This window comes from Xiphophorus maculatus, chromosome 4 (genome assembly GCF_002775205.1).
Source record: "Xiphophorus maculatus strain JP 163 A chromosome 4, X_maculatus-5.0-male, whole genome shotgun sequence".
Taxonomy (NCBI): Eukaryota; Metazoa; Chordata; class Actinopteri; order Cyprinodontiformes; family Poeciliidae; genus Xiphophorus; species Xiphophorus maculatus.
In genome coordinates, this window is record NC_036446.1 from 3,706,478 (window position 1) to 3,727,190 (window position 20,713).

Genomic DNA, 20,713 nt, shown 5'->3' on the forward strand with positions numbered 1-20,713 from the left:
CGGTTGTAGGATTTTTCTTTTGTCTTTGGTGAAAGACAACGAGTCATTTCTCCCGCTAGCGCTAGGCTAGCGCGTTTGTTGTGGTTGTGTTTACCCAGAATGCCCTGCGCTGTAGTTTCTGGAGCTGTCTTTAGTGTATTTGAGATACTGCCCTTAAACACAAGCAGAAATCATCCACAAGAGGTTTTAAAGCAACAATATCATCTTTTACGATATGTTTAAAATATAATATTCGCACATAAATAGAGCTGAAATTATTATTTGTGATCAATCTTGATGAATCAATTGTTAAAATAATGGTCAGTTACTTCAGTAATCAATTAATCGTTAACTGGAGTATACAGTCGGAAAAAAGGTAATTTGCTGAAAACAACAACATATTTAAAGCAGTAAATAAGCCATAACTGGGGAAAAAAATTACATTTTGCATTTAAGATAAAAAAATAACAACATTTGTCTATAAATATGTTCTTTGTAATCCCAACCAACCCAAAACAATACGAGTTTAGAAAGATTTAATGGATGTAAATATATGGCTTCTACTGTAATAAACTGAATTATTTTAGTTTTCAGCTCATTGGATGAAAGTTTTATGATAAATTATAAAAATATTAGTTTATTTGAAAAGTGACAAATAGTTTTATTGTATTTTTGCAACTAGAAAAGTTTGTCCTAAAGCTAAAATTGGTTATATTGTACTTTAAAATAATCAGTATTTAGCTAAAGTGACTGCTATTTGAAGTATTACAAAGAAAACAAATGAAAATAATTTTCTTCTTCTTCTCTCTGTTTCTGTTCATTTAAGTCTTTCTTGTTTTGCCCTCCCTTTCTTTCTGCTGTTAATCTGTTGCATCGAGCTCTTAGTGGCACTGGGCTGTGTCAGGCTGTACAAGCCAAACTTTTCTCAGGCACGTTTCACCACCAGCAGTGTATTTTCTTCCTGAGGGGAAAATCTTCGTTTTCCATTCTTCACCTGTTTGCTTCCAGTCAAACAGCCGAGATGAACCAGAGCAAGCCGGAGTTCGAGCCTTTTCAGTATTCCTACTACGACTACGCCGACTGGTACTCCAACCCGGAGCCGACCAAACCCCCGAAGGAGTGAGGACGAAAACCTTCAGGCACAGTTAATATTTTCAGACATTTGCTGTTTATAATGTTAACCACCTTTTTCTCTCAGAGTCATTTTACCCTGTGATCCGACTGCAGATGAGAAATATTTCCACATATGCATCCTGTCAATATCTGTAAGTACATGCAAGAAACAACATTTGTACAAAGTTAAGGGGAATTGGACAGAAACTGCTAATTAATGAAAAGCTGTAGGTTTTAGGATATTTGAGTTGATGTAGAGAGATGTAGCTTAACTCTTTTAACTAGAAATTCAACTTATTATTATTTTAGTTATCAATTAATCTATTATTGTGATGATTAATTGATTAATCAGATTTTTAAAATTGCCTATTTTTTATTCATGCCTTTGCAAAGCAATATCAGAAATCCTCTTTAAAAAATTAAAGAAGAAAATAAACATTTTATTGCCTAAAATGTAACAACAGCTTTGTTTTAGTGAAAGCTTAATCATTTATAGCAAAGGATGCATCTACAGCTAAAAATATTTCATAACATGTGAAAAACTCATCCTTTCAGCTTGAATCAACATCAAAACAGAGTAGCACTGATTTGATTGTTTTATTTTGGGTTAAGCAATGAATAATTGGATGGCAAAATCAGTTGATCACGATTAATCTGATTAATCGTTTCAGCGTTACATCATTTTGGACTTAAACCTTTAGAAGTTTTTTTTCATCTTAAATGCAACATGTATATATTTTTGTATATTTTGGCATAATTGCTAGTCTGATTATGATGTTTTTGCAGCAATTAGTTCTTTTTTATCTGTATACTGCTGTTAGTAATTAATTAATTAAGTAATCATTAAATTAGTTGATCGTGATTAATCCGATTAATCGTTTCAGCCCTTATTAAATCAGTTTGAACATAAAACTTTAGGAGTTTTTTTCCATCTTAAATTCAAATTGTATATATATATATATATATATGTATATTTGTATAGTTTTTCTCTTAATTGTTATTATGAGTGTCTTGTTCTTACAGGAATTGGCTTTTGTTTTGAGTCTGCATGGTTCTGTAAGGAATTCATCGATGATTAAATTAGTTGATCACGATTAATCTGACTAATCGTTTCAGCCTTAATAACATTTTTGCTGTAAAACTTTGTGAGTCAAACCTTTTAGTTTATAATGGTTCTTGTTTTTTGACTGCATTTGTTTACAAGTGAATCATTTAAAAACTTGGTCAGATAACATTTTGTTTTACAGACCTGACCTTGTTTTTTCTTTGTAATTGATGTAAGCTTCTGCAGAAGGACTTTTTCTACTCTTCAGACATAATGAGACTCTGTGGCCTGAAAAGGTTTTTTTCTCCAAAGCAAACTTTCTCTTTCAGTCAAGAGTCATTATTTGTCATACAACCACAAATTAGTGCATAATCGTGAAGTTGAAGAACAGTGATATGAAATTATGTACAAATAAGAGTTTAAAAGCACAGCATACCTTTGTATTAAGCAACCTTTACCCTGTTACAACAAAAACAAATGTTTGCGCAACCAGTTACTTTCAGAAATTGCCTATTGGCTGCTCAGTAAAGGCCTCAGAGGTTAGAGAGAACAATAACGAGCAAACAGCATCATGGAGACCAATAAACACAGCAGACAGGAAGAAGGTTTTGGAGAAGTTTAAAGTACGATTAGGTTATAAAAGCATTAAATATCTCACAGACCTTTGGAGGAAGGGGTTCTGGTTGAATGAGGTTAGAATTAAAATATTTCATTAAATACAAAATGTTATAGAGGAAACCCAACACCAAACACGGTTCCGGCCCTGAAACATGGAAGTTTCTCTTGCAGCAACTGGGAAACGGATGAAACTCAATAAAGGACAGAAGAAAACCCATTAGAGGTCAACAAATGTCTTCAAAGATGGGCAAAAAGATTGCTTACCCACAGAACAACGAGCCGGATGTTTTCCCTCCCGGTAGTCCGGTAGACTCGGTTCGATTTGGGTCAATCTAATTTAAAACCCTGTTCCCCCCCTCGCCTGTGGGGGCGCTGCACCATGGAAGGAAAACCTCAGAAAAAGACACGGAACACAACTTCCTTCTTCACAAAATGTAAACAAAAACGTAGCAGCCTCAAATTTTAGTGGTTGTAGGATTTTTCTTTTGTCTTTCATAAAGAACCAAGAGTAATTTCTAATGCTAGCGCTAAGCTGATATGTTTGTTTTGGTCGTATTTACTCACTTCCTGCTTTTGGAGCGGTTTGCACCTCCCCAAACAAACCCGAACCTTTTAGGCAAACAAACTATCAAAACCATATTTTTCAGATTTTTATTTGCAAATAAATCTCTTTATTCATGCGCATGATGTGGAATTAAATACAGTTTTTATATCGCAATAATGTGGCAGATTTTCCTCTTTGCCTTTAGTTTGTGATGATGCTAATCATGGCAGCTCTCACCCGGAAGAACAAACTGTGCCAGGGGTTCGCACGAGGGTCATCCAGCATTTTCAGGTGAATATGAGAACATATGGAATAAATTATCTGTTTTTAATGCTAATATTATGCAACAGTTTGTGCATGTTTTTGCTTTAGTCCAGCTAACTTCCTGGACCAGACCCAGCAGAAGGGCCTGGTCATGGCTGTGTTTGGTCTGGTCTTCAGTAAGCTGGCCATGCTGATGATCGCCCCGGATCCGCTGCCCTTCATCACAGACACTCCAGCAAACATCAAAGGTGTCATCGGATCAGACAGAAACAAAACTTTTACTCATTTAAATCACACAAAGCGCAACTCAATGACATTTTTCTCATTTTTTTTGCAGAGTACATGAAGATAATTGCCATCTTCTACTATCCGGTCCTGTACTATCCTCTGCTGGTCTGCGGCACGCTGCAGCGCAACGCGGGTTACGTGTTTGGGACGCTGCTGTCCTTCACTCACTTTGGGGTCCTGGTATGGCAGAAATTTGACTGTCCAAAGACGCCAGAGGTGAAGCAACCCATAATACACAGCCTTCCTCTTTAGGAGGGTACTATACACTGCAAAAACAAAATACTACCAATTACTGTTGGTCTAGTTTTTAGTGGAAATATCTTAGTACACCTACTTTCAGCAGTATAAAAGAGCTTGTTTTAATAATAATTCCTCAATATTGATGAAGAAATCCTAGCTCTATTGGCAGATTATTTCACTTATGACAAGAACTACATGAAGTGCATTTTGCATCAAACGTCAATCTCTGTTCTACAAAGGCATATTGGGGCCTTTGTGCATAGAGCAAAAAAGGAAGAGTAACTTTTTGCAAAAACACTTGGACATTTTTAGATTATTCTCAGAAAATTTCTTTTAAAAACCCATCAAAATTTCAAAGTTTAAAAAAAAAACCTTTTCAACTTTTGAAACTCAGAAGTTTCTGTGTTTTAGTCTCACAAATTCTTAAAATAAATTTTTAAAATCCTGAGTTTTTTTCTAGCAAATTTTCAACTTTTCACAATTTTTTCAAAAAAAAAATTCAGAAGTTTTTGGCAGAACTTTACTCATCTTAATTTTTCTAACATAATATGTCGTCGTACTACAGAAGATGACCGGTGCCATTGAATAAAAAGAAATTCTGATATTTTCTCTAAATTCTGACTTTTTTCTCAGCATTTTGACTTTAATTTCAGGATTCTGATTTTTTATTTTATAAGATTAAAGTCTTAATTCTGAGAAAAAAATTCAGATTTTTTTTAAATTAGTGGCCTTAATCTTTTTCCGTAGCCTGGAGAATAATTTGTGTTGAGTATTTGTTAGAAATATGTTTGTTTCTTTTAATTTTGCAGATCTATAAGTTCTATGCCCTCCTTGCCAGTCTGCCCCAGCTGGCCTGTCTGGCGTATCTCTGTGTTCAGTTTCCTGTGCTGTTTGTGAAAGGACCAAAGACTGACGTGGTGAGGATTCGGGTTTATTAGTAATTAAGTTTTTCTCGTAAAGATGAGAAAAACAGAATGTTTCATACTATAAATGTGTGAAACCACATCAATTCGAACACAGGTCTGTTAGATAATTGCTGCTGCAAAGTAAGAAGGACGAATTGCCACTATATGCAAAAAAAGAGTAAAAATATTGATCAGAAGGGTAAAACCCGATATCACAGCAAACTGTTCTTGCTTGTAGGATCTTGACAGCAGCTACTACACCGACTACGTTAAGTCACTCCTCAAGAAAAAGTCTTCAGCCGTTAGGTGAGTGGAGATAAAACAGAGACTTAGTTTGATGGATTTAATAAAACATCTCAAGTAAACACACAAGTTCAAATGTTCAGTGTTTTTGGCTGCGTGATGTTCCACTATTTCATAAAGATTTTGTGTTTTTGCTGCTTAAAATATATTTTAATAAATAGCTACAAATAAATAGTAGGATAAATACATTTTGCGTATTTTTTTTTATCTAGTTTCTACTGCTGACATCTTAGTACACTTGAAATGAGAAAGAACTAACTTACATGTAACTTTTCAGCAGGATTAACAATAATTCCTTAATACTGATTAAGTGAAATAATCTGAGACTGGAACAAAACATAATAACTTATAATATTGGAGAGAAAAATTCTTCCACTGGGGGATTATTTCACTTATAACTGGTAATTTTTCATCAATATAAAGTAATTATTTACTTAAAACAAGCTCCTATATGTTGCTGAAAAATTACATGTAAATAATTTTTCTTATTTGAAGTGTACTAATATATGGAGGACCAAAACTGACATAATTAAAAGTAAAAGCAGAAATATATGCTTTTTGTTTTTTCTTTTCTTCATACAAAAAAATGTTTCTCCTTTTCCTTACACACACATTTTCATTTGTATAAAGAATCTATAAAACAGATCTTGATCTCCAAAATAACAGAGATAAATGCATTTCTGCTTTTATTTTTAATTATGTCAGTGTTGGTCCTCCATATTATAATATTTGCATTAGAAACTAGACCAAAAACACCATCTTACACTTGGTAAGATGCTGTGTTTTTTGCAGTGAAAATACTAAATGTTAATAATGTGCAGCAGCTCTTCAGAAACAGACAAACCGTCGCTGGTGGAGAGAATACTGGAGGTGCCAAAAAATTACATTTATTTACCTGAAAAAGGTGAGATTATTCACACTGATACAGATATTTTATTTAAAGCCATAAAACTTTGACCTGTATAAATAATAATTTTCTGTTTTGCCTCCAGTGTTCCAGTTCCCAGTGAAGCTGGCTGTGTTGTCTTTTGTTACCTGTGTGGCCATCTATCACGTACGGCTCTATGATTTAATCTTTCTGTCTGTTTAGTTGGTGAACATGTGAGGAAGTGTTTGTGTTTTTCTCTTTATAGACTGCGCTGCTGTTGGTTGTCCTGGTGGTTCCAACTCTACACATCGTCCGCGCAGGAATAGATGAAAACATCGCCTTCCTGTTGCTGGGATTTGGGATTATTCTGTCCGAAGACAGGATGGAGGTCGTCAGAATCGTGACTTTCTACACCTGGTTACTGGAAGGTTGGTGGAGAAAATTATTATTATATTTTTGTATTTTCAAAAAACTTGTAAGTCTTTAAAAAAAGAGTTTTGTTTTGTTTTTTCTTTTTAATAGTGTGCTACCTCTGTGCCATGACGCTGTCTTGTTTGGTCAGTCTCATAATGCTAATGAGGTCCATGGTTCTTCACAGGTAGAAAAATATTTCTCTTTGGAAACATTTTCAGCTCATAACATGTCATAGTTTTATATCTGAATCTAATTAATCTTTAACTTAATTTCAGATCGAACCTGAAAGGGCTGTATAAAGGAGACGCGTATAAGAACTACAACACCCAGAAGACCATCAGTCCGTCCAGATGTGGAGTTTTCTGCTGGATGGGTTTAACCGGATATCAAGCTGCGATCGTTTGCCTCGGTGATTATTAAATATTATCAAATAAATTAGGAAAACAGAACGTATTTGAACTTATTGAAGCATAATTCTGGCACATAATCCGTTGAACCTTAAACAATACAACATGGCAATAATAAACAACGTCCTCAAGCTTAAATTGATGTAGGAAATATAAATATATGCATCGTTTGTTTAATCCATGGTGGCTTATTTACTTTATTTATTTATCTTCTATGGTTTTATACAAATATTTTTGTGCACTTCTTCTAGCGGTACGAACCACTAGCGCTACTAGCATCGATGCTAACAACGTTAGCTTCCTTAACTTGCATCTGTTAAAGTTATAGCTGTACTTTGAATTAAATTATTTCACATTTACTAAATAAAATCATGTTTATATGTATGTATTCTGTTATTCAACATAAACAAAGTGCAGCTGCGTTGCTAGCAACTAACTTTGCTTAGTTCAGCAGTTTTATACAATTTATTTAGGTTATTAATGGGTTCATATGCAAATTAATTTAGTTCTACTCCTTAACAACTGCAGTTTATTTAAAATATTTCACCACTATGCATTTATGCAACCGTTCTATTCCTTCCTTGTAAATATTTACAAAATAAAAGTGACATATTGCATTGTGTTTCTGAAAATATAAATTGATCTTAAATTTCCGTCGTGTCTGCAGGAATGGCCATCCAGACCCTTGTGTTTTTCATCTGCTTCTTATTTCTGGTGTTTTTAATCATCATCCCTATTTTTTATGGCCGTAACATTATCGTTTTTGAAGTTGCAGGAAAATCATGGTGAGTGTGTGTCACTAAGATCTTTCCATTTTAAACTAAACTGGATCAGAAGATAAACTTTTTTCATTCTGGTGATTTTTCAGGCCGGTTTGGGTGACAGTCGTACTGGTTACAGTGCTTCAACATGTGACTGCTCAGTTTTTCTTTGTCAAAAAGGATTCTGGTACAAGGGATTTAAACAACAGGTTTGTTTGCTGGGTTCTGCTTAATGCATGTATAGTTATAAAGATTTAGAAACAATTCATAAACTTGACGAAATAATCTGCATATCATAGCAAACGTATTGAATTTTTAAATAAACTTTATGAAATTAAGCCTTTAATTTTGTAATGATGTTAAAAAAAAGACAAGATACGTTTTTTTGTACACATTAAGACTCATATTATGAGATTTACTTAGAAATACGTCATTATGTACAAAGAAAAAAGCAGTTAGTACAATATTATGTAAAAAGTAAACATCTAAAAGCTGATAAACTGCTAAAAAATAATATTGGTTATTATAAGAAAACCTTATTATTATGAATAGCATTTATTCAAATATATGTTTTAAAGCGCTAAACCTGGGAGAGCATTTAGATATTTAATAAAAATTAAATGGCACCTTAAAGAGAATGGCGCCTCGTGTTTGTTTTCTCTCAAAATTATTAATTTAGTCCTTTTATTTTATTTTTTATAGTTTAGAATTTCATTAATTCAAAAATATGTGGTACCAGTTTTCTTAGCAAGTTTCAAAACAATTTTGCAGTTTTAGCAAAAAATTCAGCAAAAGTTTTGCCACCTAATTTTGAATTTCCTCCATTCAAACATAATTAGCACCAATTTCTCAGCAGGATTTTAGAGAATTAGTATAAAAAAAACTATATACCACAATGAATTAAAATAATAAATAAATGATTTGGTAAATTTCAGAGAGAGCCTCTTCCTCCTGACCTACCTGCTGTTTGTGGTGAACGTCGTTGTGGGTCTGATTGTTGGTATTTGGAGAATTGTGATAACGGCCTTGTTCAACATTGTCCACTTCGGTCGGATTGACATCAGTCTCCTCCATCGCACCGCAGAGTCCTACGATCCAGGTAAACACATTCCTCTAATATTTTGATTTTTTAAAGCTTTAATCTGGAGGTTTTTTTGACGCCACCCAGCCTACAGATACTACACCCAGTTCCTGAAGGTGGAGGTGAGTCAGTCCCACCCGGTGCTGAAGGCGTTCTGCGGACTCCTGCTGGACGTGATGGTTGAGTTCGGCAGAGGAGGACAGAAAACACGAGATGCAGAAGAAGGTAGGAAGATTCTGACCTACAAACGACTAATCGAATTTTTGGAAAATCTGGATTTTTTTCCCACCGATTCTCTCCTTGGATTTTCGTTGTTCAGTGACGTCACCATGGCCAAGGCGGCCATCTTGTTCGACAAACATTATTTACAGTTTCTGTTTATTTAGGCTTTGGGGGGTCAAACTAAGATTTTTTATTTTTGTAATTAGAATATTTCAATAAATCAGTCGTAATAATATGAAAATACAATCATTTGACAGTAAAATCAAAACAAAGTGAGAATAAAAGTCATACCATCAGAAGAATGAAGTAATAATTTTATAAAAAACTCCTCCACAACAAACACTATATTATTTTGATTAATTGGGAACTAAATATTTAGTTACAAAATAAATATTTAATTTGGAGCTAAAGTTTTACTTCATAAAGTTATGAAGTAAAACTTTATGAAGTTATACTACATAACATTTTGAATAAATTGATATTATGTAGTAAAACTTCGTAAGATGAAATGTAACTTTATTTTATGACGTTAGAATTTGTAATGATCTCAATAATTAGAAGCTTTTTTCTTATTGAAACGACTTTATTGTAATTTAAAAACATTCTTCCATTAAAATTGCATCTTTATTCTGCTAATCTAATCTGTTTAATGTGGTTGCTGCAGTTGTTTAGTTGTAGTTTTTAGTTTGCATTTTTGTGATTGTAGCATTTTTTGCAGTGTTTTTCTGTTGGATTTATGTTTTGGATTTAGCCGTTATTCAAGTGTTTGCAGCAAATTTGGCCTTTTTCCACCATAGTTGCCTATTAAATCTGCACAGTGAACTAAATGAGGAGCTATTTTGCACTAATGTGCAAGAGAAAAAGTCTATAAAGTTATGAAAACTCTTCAATTAAATATCCTAACTGTATATCAAAACGTTTTGACCTGATCAGCTCCTCCTTGTTGCTTTCAGGAGCCCAGGAGAACCGACCCAACAAGGCGGCCAGCAGTCGGAGGATTCGCGCTCGCTGGCAGCTGCTGTACACGCTGGTGAACAACCCGTCCCTGCTGGGCTCCAGGAAACACTTCCAGACCCTGCAGACGTCGGAGAGCGTCCCGAACGGCACGCCCAACCGCAGCTCCAAGAAGGAGGCGGAAAAGGCGGAAGCCGAGGCCGCCCCGTCCTCTGAGGGCACGTCGAGTCGAGATGAAACTGAATGAGAGCGCTATCATGTGCAACAGTTTGTAAAGTTACACAGTAAAATATGAACAGCAAGAGTTTGGTTTACTTAGCCTGTCGTAAGGAAAAAGATATGGCTGGGATCATTTTCAGGTACATTTTCACCAAGTTAGACATTTCACAGATATCAGAGTTCCAAATTAAACATTTAATTCACTAAATTAAATATTTAGTTATCAAGTAAATATTAATTTAGAGCTAAATTTAATATCCTTCAACTAAATATTTAGTTATGAACTCAATATTTGTTTTCCAACAAAACATAAAATTTCCAAATTAAACATTTAATTTTCAAACTAAAATAAATATTTAATTTGAAGCTAAATATTTAACTTACATTCAAAATATTTAGTTCACAAATAAATATTTTTCTAACTTAGTATTTAGTTTCTAACTAAATAAAAATATTTATTTTCCATACTAAACATCTAATTTGGAACTAAATATTTAGTTAAAGTACTAAATATTTAATCTGAATGTTTAGCAAACTATAATAATAATATATAATATTCCAAATTAAATATGGAATACTAACAATTAAATATTTAGTTTGGAGCTCTGACTTTTAGAAATGCATGAATGACAAAGTGAAAATATGAAAATGAACATATTTTTTCCTCCGACAGGCTAAATAAGCCAAATAAACTTCTCACTGTGAAACTTTACAAACGACACCGTATACAACAGAGTCTGCAGTTTCCTCCAACTAAAATAAATTGCAATGCACTGAATGCAGAGCTAGACGTTGTAGTGGTTATAAAATCAGCTTTGTTGCTCATTAATTGATGAGGAACCAGTTTTGGGCCGACTACCTTTATACAATTTCCCTGACTCACTCTGTCTGCTCCTCATTCTCAGATGTTATCAGTACAATCATCGCGTTATAGTCGCTGTATTTTGTGTAAAAACTGTTTTAGGCTCTAAACTTTATGCAACCGGAACCAGAACCTCCTACTAATGTTGCTTTGACATCAGGTGCCTGATTTGCACCCGGACCTATTTAGATGTAACACACGACCGTACTGGAGTTTGTGCGTTCATAAAAGAAAGTAAGTGTTGTTTTAAAATTTATTTTACTGTATTTTACGTCTTGTGTTGTCTATGAATCGAACCGCTGATAGTTATGATTGTTCTGCATTCTTGTTGACTATACAAAAGCCCATTAGCATAATGTTGCTAACGCTAACGTTCGTGTTTTGGCCGATGGCATCGTTTATATATTATATTGGTGCAGTGATTCTGAATAAATACGGCAAATGCTGTTAAATATTTTTGTTTATTGATATTTTGAAAGCAATAATTCACACAAATAAGTTTCTTTGTATATTTTCTGTTTACAGACCACAAACATGCGAGGTATCCTCACTTTTGTTGTTCAGAAAGAGAAATAAATGAAGTTCGTTATTGTGAAAATCCCACACTCTGACAGGACTCGATCATTATCATGTTAATTTACGCAGAATATTATACAGTGGTAATATAATACGTTTTTTAGATTTAGTAAATGTATACAAGTTGTGTATCTGTCAGTAAACTCATACAGAGTTAATAAGTGTGGATTTAATGTTCACATTTATGTCAACAAACTCTGGCTCGTTTGTCTAGAAAGTCCGATTTGTTCGTAACCGAAGTCAAATGTGAACCTTTGTTAGGTTGAAATGAACCAAAGGCAAACGGACCGGAGAGGACTCTAAAAGCAGGAAGCAGATGATGGCGCAAGGCATTCTGGGTAAATGGAACCAACACAAACATGCTAGTGCTAGCAGGAGAAATAGCTGGTGGTCTTTTACCAAGGACAAAAGAGAAATTCAATAATCCCTAAACTCTGACGCCTCTCCATTTTATTGACATTTGTGAAGAAGGAATTTGCATTCAAAAAAGAAAGTAAGTGTTTAAAGTTCATTTTACTGCAAAATACATCTTAGTATTAAAAGATGAGGAGTTGCTGAGGTAAATAGGTTTCTTTGGTTTGACTCAGTGCTGTGTGAAAGCGAACTACACCATCTGAAAATGTAACAAATGTTGCAATTTTGGTCCACAATTGAATGGAGTTTAAAGTTAAGACACTTTTAACCTCAAAGTTACCTGGACCTGGTTTCTCTCTCCTCCTTCCACTCGTTTGGTTGCTGAGGAGCATCAGTCAGGTTTGTACTCTGTGAGGTTGAAACGGGGAGAGAGAAATGGGTCCAACGCTGAGGCAGTTTCTTGTCTTCCCCCTGGAGACAGTTGAGGACCTTTGCTCTAGAAACAGGGGAACGTAATCGTGGCAAGGCAGTGAATCCCCATCTGCCAGACATTTAAAATGTCAGCACATTTAAATGTGACCTGTTATGCTTCCTTGAACAGGTTGTTGGTCTGTGGTCTATACAAAACATGTTCTTTACAATTTCTACACAGAATCATTCTTGGATAACGAGATTTTAGTCAGAATGAGCTGTTTTAGGGACTTTTGTCACTTTTTAAATCCAAATAAGCTGCTGTCTAACTCAACGTTTACAATTCTATAACCGTACATCTTTGAAAAGCAACAGTAGAGCCTCCTACACAACCAACAAGATGCAGCAAGTTGTGTGTTTTGTTGTAAGTCAACAGCCTAGCTGACCAAAGATGCTGGAGCTCAACTCGGGTTGCTAGGTAACCGGGCTGGACGTGGCTGGGGTTGCTAGGTAACGGTGCAGCAGGAGGTTTTTGAAACGGCCCATTTTCCAGATGCCAAAAAAATGTCTGGTTGTTTTTTTTTCTTTCTTTTTCAAGCGCTTCAGTGGTTTTTAGAAACAGCTGAGACCAAAATGGAAGTACAAAAACGTGCAAAATGTGAATTTTGCAAACAGACAAATGAATAACAGCAAGCTGAAGCTGAAATTTATCTTCAGCTGGATCATGTTTTGTGCCTCTAACTGCTCTGAGAGGCTAGTTTTTAACTCCATATTGATGTTCACCACAATCGGGCTGACAGTGCTAATCAATATTAGCATCTGTGTCAGCAGAGAAGGGTCGATCATACGCTGACGGCTTACAGCAACTGGACTCTCATTAGTGCTCAGTTCCCTGATGATTTGCAGACTATCAAGATTTTTTTTAAAGTCTTACCATGTTTGTTTGGCTCTGATCTAAAATCATTCAAATTCTGTCTTTTATTTGTTAAACTAAACTAACATTTTTATCTTTCTCACTTACACATCTCACAAAATACCCCATAGATATATAAAGTTTTGTTTTTATATAGATTATTATCCAGCATTTGCAGAAAAAATAGCCACACATTTCAATAAAAACAGATAAACAATGGCTAGTTATCCCACTTTTTACATTTTATTGAAGCACATTGAGGGTTAAATGGGAATGTATGAAAACAGACAACTTCCTTTATCACTTGGGTTAAACAGACAAGAGGCACAGAAATAAAGTTGAATTTTGAGTCGAGAACACAGGCAGCATGCAGGGCCTCTAAAACGGCAGCCCGTTGGAGAAGGACCCAAAACACATAATTACATAATACTGAAGTGTTTGTATACATTTCTACCAACAGCAAGTTTACAGTATTTTTGGTAATTTCACAGAATATCCTGACATTAAAACAGGACAAACAGATTACCTTTAGAGCAACAGAATTTAGATTTCTGAGATTTAGCTGTTTTCCTCATGAGACAAAAATCACAACAGAAAATTACATGTTTTCACATATAACTGTTTTTTTAAGCGTTATAATTTACTGTAAGACCAAAACATTTTTCACTTTTTCCATCGTGATCCTAGAGAGCAGATTTAACCAGCTTATCAGGCGTTTTTGTATATTTTAATCTAAGAGTTCTGTAAAAGAGAAACATAATTTACTAAATAAACAGTTTATGATGTTGAACCTTTGTTTATAATTTGTCAACACCAGAGAGAGAGAGAGAGCTCCACATTTCATTGCAGTAATTGCTTCACGTTTACCTTGCCTTGCAGAAGAGCCTTCTCCAAAATCATCTTCACACTTTACAGAAAAAACACAATTTAAAGAGTATTTTTGTCTAGTTTTTAATGAAAATATCTTAGAACTTTTAAAGTAAGACAAAATTAACTTAAAAGTAACTTTTCAAAAAGATATAGGATCTTGTTTTAAGTGAATAATTAACTAACAATGACAAAAAATTAGTAGTTCCACCTGTAACACGGGTAAAATCTTGTTATAAGAAAAATAATATTAAGGAATTTTTTATGTAGAAAAAGCTCTTATGTTGTGGTGATAAGTAAATTATAGGTTTATTTTGTCTTATTTCAATTTCACTAAGATATCTGCAGCAGAAACTAGACCAAAAATAATTGGTAAGCTTTTGTGTTTTTGCAGTTTTTTAAAATATATTTAGTTAAGATTTTATGATAGAACAACATAAAATGGAGCATAATTCTAAAACTAAATATTAACTAAGTGTAATTTATTTTTTAGTCTGTTTACTCTGATACCTTTTTAAAATGTTGTGTAACCCACATCAAAATACCATGTGTGTAGGACAAACAACACATCACAGAATACCCTGAACACACCATACAACACGGCGGTGGCAGCATCATGCTTTGAGGATGTTTTCCTTTGGCAGGAAGAGGCCAACCAACATTATTGGAGAACAAATAGAGAACGACTAGAGGACAACAATCAAAGCAATAGTGAGATGGTTTAGATAAAGGCATTTGGATGTATCAGAGTGGCCTAGTCAAAGTAGAGAACCAATAGAGCAAAAATATGATGAAAAGTCCTTCTATAAGCCGCTGACTTATGAAGGCTGATTCTATGCATGCTATAGCTTTTTATTTGAGAGAAAAAGAAAAAAACTTCTTCCAATCCACATTTCCTTACTGGTCTGTGTCAGTCTATCACCTAAGAACACATTAAACAACATTTTAATATTATTAATACTTTTGCAAATTTAATTATTGAATCTGTGAACTATCTAAAAAAAAAAGCGTTTTCAGTCTTTTCTCTCAGAATAAATATGATAACGTCGTTTTGTGCAAAAAAAGCATTTAATGTACAAACAAATGTTGTTTTTAAAGACTTGACATTTAAAGAGATTGTTTTTTTTTCATGATATACATAAAAACACAGAATGTATTATAACACAGAAAATGAGGCAGATCTTCAGTGTTTCTACAGACGACAGTGAAATTATCTCTAAAGTTGTTTGTTGAGTCTTTGTTGATATTCTGGCTGCATCGTTTCTCATCAGGCATGAAAGCGGCTTCAGCTTTTCAAATCAATTAAATAAAATAAAGACAGACATTGACTGCTTTGATGCTGTGGTGCAACATTTTGGTCTAGGATTGCAAATTTATAAATAATGACTTAATCTAAAGTTCAAGATGGCCGACCGGCTAAATTTTTCATAATATGCTGAACTTAAAAAAAGAAGTACATCGCTATATTTAAACTATTTTTGTATCAGCTGTGTTAAATACTCACTGAATAAATAGAAAATTGTGGTTTTCTTACAGTATTAAACTTAGACAAACCTCAAAATCAACCATTCTTATTGGCATCATGACTTTTTCTGTCATGTTGCAATTTTTCTGCATTATTGCCTCACGTTTATGTCATCAGATCCTTCTCAGCTTCGTAGTAAATCGGACGATGCTGCTCCATCATCAGCAGAATCACCTCTATTGTTGAGTGTTTATATTTCTAAACAGAACCGCATACCAGACTCTGTTTGGACCATTTCTCTTTCCCGTTCTGGGATACCTGCGCGGCCATCTTTGTTTCGGTATTGGCGGTCAAACTACGACACTGAAAAAAGGTTTAATCGGAAATTATTAGTTAATAGATTAAAACAAATTTGATTCTAATAACCCATTTCTCAACCATTTGCATCCCAGGTTTTGGCCCATTCTCACTCAAACGTTTGGGTCTAGCTCGAGTGCTGCTACAGACATTGGCAGCTTTGGTTCTGCTTTAAGGCAAATCTAGCTTCATCCATGTCAGATCAATGTGAAGGAGAGCAGAACTTCTTTGGGACTTAAAATAAACCAAACCAACGAGAAATAAGAGTGATTTGGGTCAGAACATGTTTGCAGATTAGTCATCAGGATATCTGTAGTTGCTGGTAATATTGACGGCTTCGGCCCCCAGAGGCAGCCTGTCGCTGTACTCAGATCCCATCTCACAGTCGTCTACGTTTCCCTTGCAAGTGAAAGACTCGGTGACGATGCTTTCCTCTGTGTCTGCCTCCTTCTCCCCGTCGTCTATGCTCTCCGTCTCCACTTCGTACTCGTTTATCTTCCTCTGAGACTCCGTGATGGGAGCGTGCATGCTCAGGTTCCTCTCCAGGTGGTACTGGTCTTTGGCCTTCAGGATCAGACGGTAGGTCTTACTGCGGTACTTGTAGACCAGGTGGAAGCACGTTGCGCCAAGCAGAGGCACAGTGGACACGGTGAGCAGGCAGATGCTGACGGAGATGATGATGAGGAGGTTCGGTACCCTCCGTCTGGTGGCAAAGAGCACCTGGACTTCACAGTCCTCCCCTCTGTAGGTCAGACACAGAGAGTAGTTGGTGCCAGGCCGTAAGCCACTGAACAGGTAGGTGTTGACGCCTTCCTTGATCTGTGACCACTGAACGGCGGAGTGTTTGCTGTCGGCAGTAATGCAAAGATACAAACCGCTTGATTGGAAGTTTTCCAGGACATCCAGAAAGCCGGAGTTTTCCTCGCTGTCACTCTGGAAGCTCTTGGCTCGGCTGGGGCTCCTGTCTTGGGGTATAAGTAGGGGATTGAGTCGCACCGTTACCTCTGTTTCTGACACTCCTAGTGCAATGACACCAAAGTCGAAGGTGTACTGCTTTACGTCGTCCAGGCTTGCGTTCAGGATGTGGCCGGAGATGTTCTTTGTGTTCGCAGTTAAGCCACATTTGCTTGAACGAATCAGGTATCTTGTTGTGTCTTCATAAAATTTAGGATTGATATGAGCAGTTGGAGGGATTGTTGGGTCTTTTCTTTTTAAATCTGGAAGATTTAGAGAACCAAAGACTGATTTTCTCTTGGTTTGTGGGTGAACTGTTGGGTTGGTGTGAGTAGAAGTGAACACTGTGGTCATCACTTTGATTGGTGTTGGTTTTGGACGTGCAATCACCTTAACAGACACTGAATCTTCATCTCTGCCAAACGCATTTGTTGCAGAGCAGCTGTAGTTCCCATCATCCTCTTGTCTGAGGCTTGAAAAGAGAAGCGTGCCATTGTTAAACACTTTAAAGGAGTCAGAGCCTTCATTAGATTCTGCAGAGTTGTCCTCAGTGACAGACAGAACCACCTCATGTTTTTGGCCTTTGCTGGAAATATTCCACACCACCAGAGGTCTCGGGTTTCCGTTGAACTCACAGGTCAAAATTAATTCAGAGTTCTCGTGGAAAACCATGTCGATAACATGCGGTTCAGTCAGTACTGTGACATTTGGGCTTGTACACTTGGACTCTGGCAGTTTTAAAATGACTTCACCTTTAAGTTCCTTGGGAAATGCGCAAGTGATCAAGCTCTGATCCGAAACTGAGACGATGGTTGAGGAGATCCAGTCTCTGAGCCAGTCCAAAGTGCAGGTGCACACAAAAGGATTGTTAAATATCTGCAAATGCGACAAAGACACCAAGTTGTCAAACGTCCCCTCAGCTATGGTCCCGAACCTGTTGTTGTTAAGTCTGAGTGACCTCAGGTTTTTGAGGTTGGTGAAAGCGTCTCTGGGCAGGTGGGCCAACTCGTTGTGGTTCATCTTCAGCATCTCCAGAGCTGTCAGGTTCACCAAATCCCCCCAGGGGAAGTCCACCATCTTATTGTGGCTAATGTCGAAGTTGCGAAGATGAACCAAAGGTACGAGGCTCCCTTCCTCGATGGAGGAGATGTCGTTGCGGGCCATCCACAGGGAGGTCACCTGGGTGACGTTATCGAAGCTGCCGAGTGGGATCATGGCGATCAGGTTGGCGGAGAGACTGACGGTCGTCACGTTGGGAGGCAAACCCTCTGGGACTTTGGCTAAATCTCTGTAGGAGCATTCAGCATAGTGGCGCCCGTATTTATCTGAGCAGGTACAAGACTCAGGGCAGCAGAGGACGGACGAGAGGAATGTGATGACCCACAGAGCAAAAGGGAGGATGTCTGCTGCTGCCATTTCTGCTCCTGTAAATCAGCAGAGAATAATTAAGACTGATTCATCATTCCCCAGTAAGAGAGATCTGACTGAAATAAAAGGTGAGGTAGTACAAGTTAAAGGAATAAGGCATAATAAACTACTCTGGATCAAAAATATTAAAAACAAAACATGTTAATTACATTTTTTGCACAAAAATCACTCTTGGATAATTAGAGTTTAGTTTGGTCAGTTTTAGGGCATCTTGTCACTTAAAATCCACATAAACAGCCGCTGGCCACGCTCCCCAACTCAACGTTTACACTCGCATGTGAAAATGGCTGCCAACAGATGTGCAGTTATACAACCTTACATCTTGGAAAAGTAGAAGTAGAGCTTCCTGTACAAACAACAAGAATGCAGCAAATGGTTTATGGATGTTAGTCAACAGCAAAACACTTTGTCTTTTCCAGCAGCCATTGTACAGCACATACAGCTATAAAACCAGCTGACCAAATGAGCTGGAACTCAACTTGGGTTGCTAGGTAACGTGCTAACTTATTTTCCAGACACCAAAAAACTTTAATTTATAGCCAGAAAAGGTTGGGTGGTTTTTTTAAGGACTTGGTTTGTTTTTAGAAGCAGTAGAAACCCAAATGGAAGTACAAAAAACATAAAACAATTTAATTCCACATAATAATTCCCCTTTGACTTTAATAACTTTAGTAGGTTTGAATCAGTTTCTGAAGACCAGATGTTTTGCTCAGAAATGCACAAAGTAAATGTCATGAATAGCAGAATAAGTGGACGTTTGTTGATGGTGAGGATATAACTCAGGTTATAGTGAAAAATTATGGTTTTAATGATGATGGCAAAAATGAACAGAAATCCAGCAGTGAGGCAAGGAAACTTAGACACTGGAGCAGCATGAAACGGAAAAGGCAGCGAGGAACAATGACACAACAAAAGACTCAGGACAAGAATCCGTCAGCAAGCAGGGGACACATTAAATACACAGGAGATAATCAGGGGAAATGAGACATCTGGAATAGATCAGGGGATAGACAACACGACGCAGGAACTACATTAACTAAAAAACACACAAATACACGTTCTCACAGCAAGGCCTTTGAAAGATGTTTATACTCTTAAAGATATTTTTCCAGTTAATTTGCTAGTAGGTGTGGCAGAGTAATAGAAATAGCAATACGTAAGACATGCAGGGTGCAGATTCTGTTTAATCAGATTATTTAATCTGAAGCGAAAAACAAAATATTTTAGCTCTAGTTTTGCAAATATCTCAGTTCACTTGAAATAAGACAAAACCAACTAAGAAGTAACTTTTCACCAAAATATATTAGTTTTTGTAAGTTGATTATTCTTTAATATTGTTGGAAAAGTTATAGTTCCAGTGGCTGATTGTTTCATTTATAACAAGACATTTTCCTGTTATAACTAGAACTTTTTCACCCATATTAAGGAATTATTTACTTAAAACTAGCTCCTATATTTTAATGAAAAGTTATTAGTAAGTTAGTTTTGTCTTATGTCAAGTGTACTGAGAGATTTGCACTAGAAACTAGACAAAAATAAGATTTTGTGTTTTTGCAGTGAATATTCACATGATGTTTTACTGCAACCATTCAGCTTCTAATAGAGAAAATTAACCTTGTTTGTTTTTGTAAATATCCAGATTTCTAGACAGTACAACATGGAAATATTTTAGATTTTTACACACCATAAAACTGATTTTAGATGAGCATTTTGTCCAGATTTAAAGTGTTTTTCCTTTGAGAAGTCCATAAAGTTTTTTTATTTCTGATTTTACTGAACCAGAATTAAATTTGCACATTAATGAGTCTCTGTTAAACGCAGCGAGGCGGCTGGTGTTTAAAATGCGCAGCAGATTCTGTCCTTGGTGCTGAAAGACAGAAGAAGGTCTGGTCTGATTCTGACCCAAATATCACAACAACCTACATAAATCAAACGCCACAAAGTTCATCTGAAGGCAAAATAAATCAAAGATCTGCGTCAGAGATGAGAGCAGCTTACCTGCGTTTGGCTTTTTTTAATTCTGCAGACTAATCCAGAGCGTATGAGTCAGTGTTTGCAGTCAGACTCCAGAAAGCTCAGTTCCTGCGTCAGTTTGTCTGCTGGCATGATGGAAAAAGCCCCAGTTTGCTGCAGAGGGAGAGCGCCGTCTACAAACATCTGTGTCGTTCTGTAGCATCTTCCTCCCTCCTCCTCCTCCTCTGTCTGCTCTGGAACCGCGTCAACGAGTCCCCAAACAAATATTTTAAAGGGGAAACGACCTCTAATTTTCTCAGAAATGGAGAGGGAGGTGAGTCATAACCT

The 20,713-nt window shown here is 36.2% G+C and overlaps 2 protein-coding genes across 3 annotated transcripts; one reads left to right on the forward strand and one right to left on the reverse strand.

The window, feature by feature from the left end:
- Positions 1 to 879: 879 nt before the first annotated feature.
- Positions 880 to 10,452, forward strand: LOC102223224 (receptor for retinol uptake stra6-like). Of its 2 annotated transcripts, none has more exons than XM_023332033.1 (17): positions 880 to 1,098; positions 1,178 to 1,244; positions 3,505 to 3,590; positions 3,672 to 3,811; positions 3,901 to 4,067; positions 4,901 to 5,008; positions 5,235 to 5,302; positions 6,121 to 6,203; positions 6,292 to 6,353; positions 6,433 to 6,595; positions 6,690 to 6,765; positions 6,857 to 6,990; positions 7,656 to 7,773; positions 7,857 to 7,958; positions 8,685 to 8,848; positions 8,918 to 9,055; positions 10,006 to 10,452. In XM_023332033.1, the coding sequence occupies exons 1-17, from the start codon at positions 1,001 to 1,003 to the stop codon at positions 10,251 to 10,253; spliced, it is 2,022 nt and encodes a 673-aa protein (XP_023187801.1). In that variant the 5' UTR covers positions 880 to 1,000; the 3' UTR covers positions 10,254 to 10,452. The 2 variants fall into 2 exon arrangements, with proteins under 2 accessions (XP_023187801.1, XP_023187802.1); XM_023332034.1 differs by having other exon boundaries at positions 6,124 to 6,203.
- Positions 10,453 to 13,562: 3,110 nt separating this feature from the next.
- LOC102220621 (immunoglobulin superfamily containing leucine-rich repeat protein 2-like) lies at positions 13,563 to 20,618 on the reverse strand. The gene is made up of 2 exons (XM_005807521.2): positions 20,411 to 20,618; positions 13,563 to 18,408 (listed from the first exon to the last, which is right to left on the reverse strand). The coding sequence occupies exon 2, from the start codon at positions 18,398 to 18,400 to the stop codon at positions 16,325 to 16,327; it is 2,076 nt and encodes a 691-aa protein (XP_005807578.1). The 5' UTR covers positions 18,401 to 18,408; positions 20,411 to 20,618; the 3' UTR covers positions 13,563 to 16,324.
- Positions 20,619 to 20,713: the final 95 nt, after the last annotated feature.

Excerpts from the sequence above, each read along its gene's own strand:
- LOC102223224 (XM_023332033.1), top strand. The coding sequence starts at position 1,001 with ATGAACCAGAGCAAGCCGGAGTTCGAGCCTTTTCAGTATTCCTACTAC. Across the intron at positions 1,245-3,504 it reads TATGCATCCTGTCAATATCT|TTTGTGATGATGCTAATCAT; the intron begins GTAAGTACATGC and ends CTTTGCCTTTAG. Across the intron at positions 3,812-3,900 it reads CACTCCAGCAAACATCAAAG|AGTACATGAAGATAATTGCC; the intron begins GTGTCATCGGAT and ends TTTTTTTTGCAG.
- LOC102220621 (XM_005807521.2), bottom strand. The coding sequence starts at position 18,400 with ATGGCAGCAGCAGACATCCTCCCTTTTGCTCTGTGGGTCATCACATTC.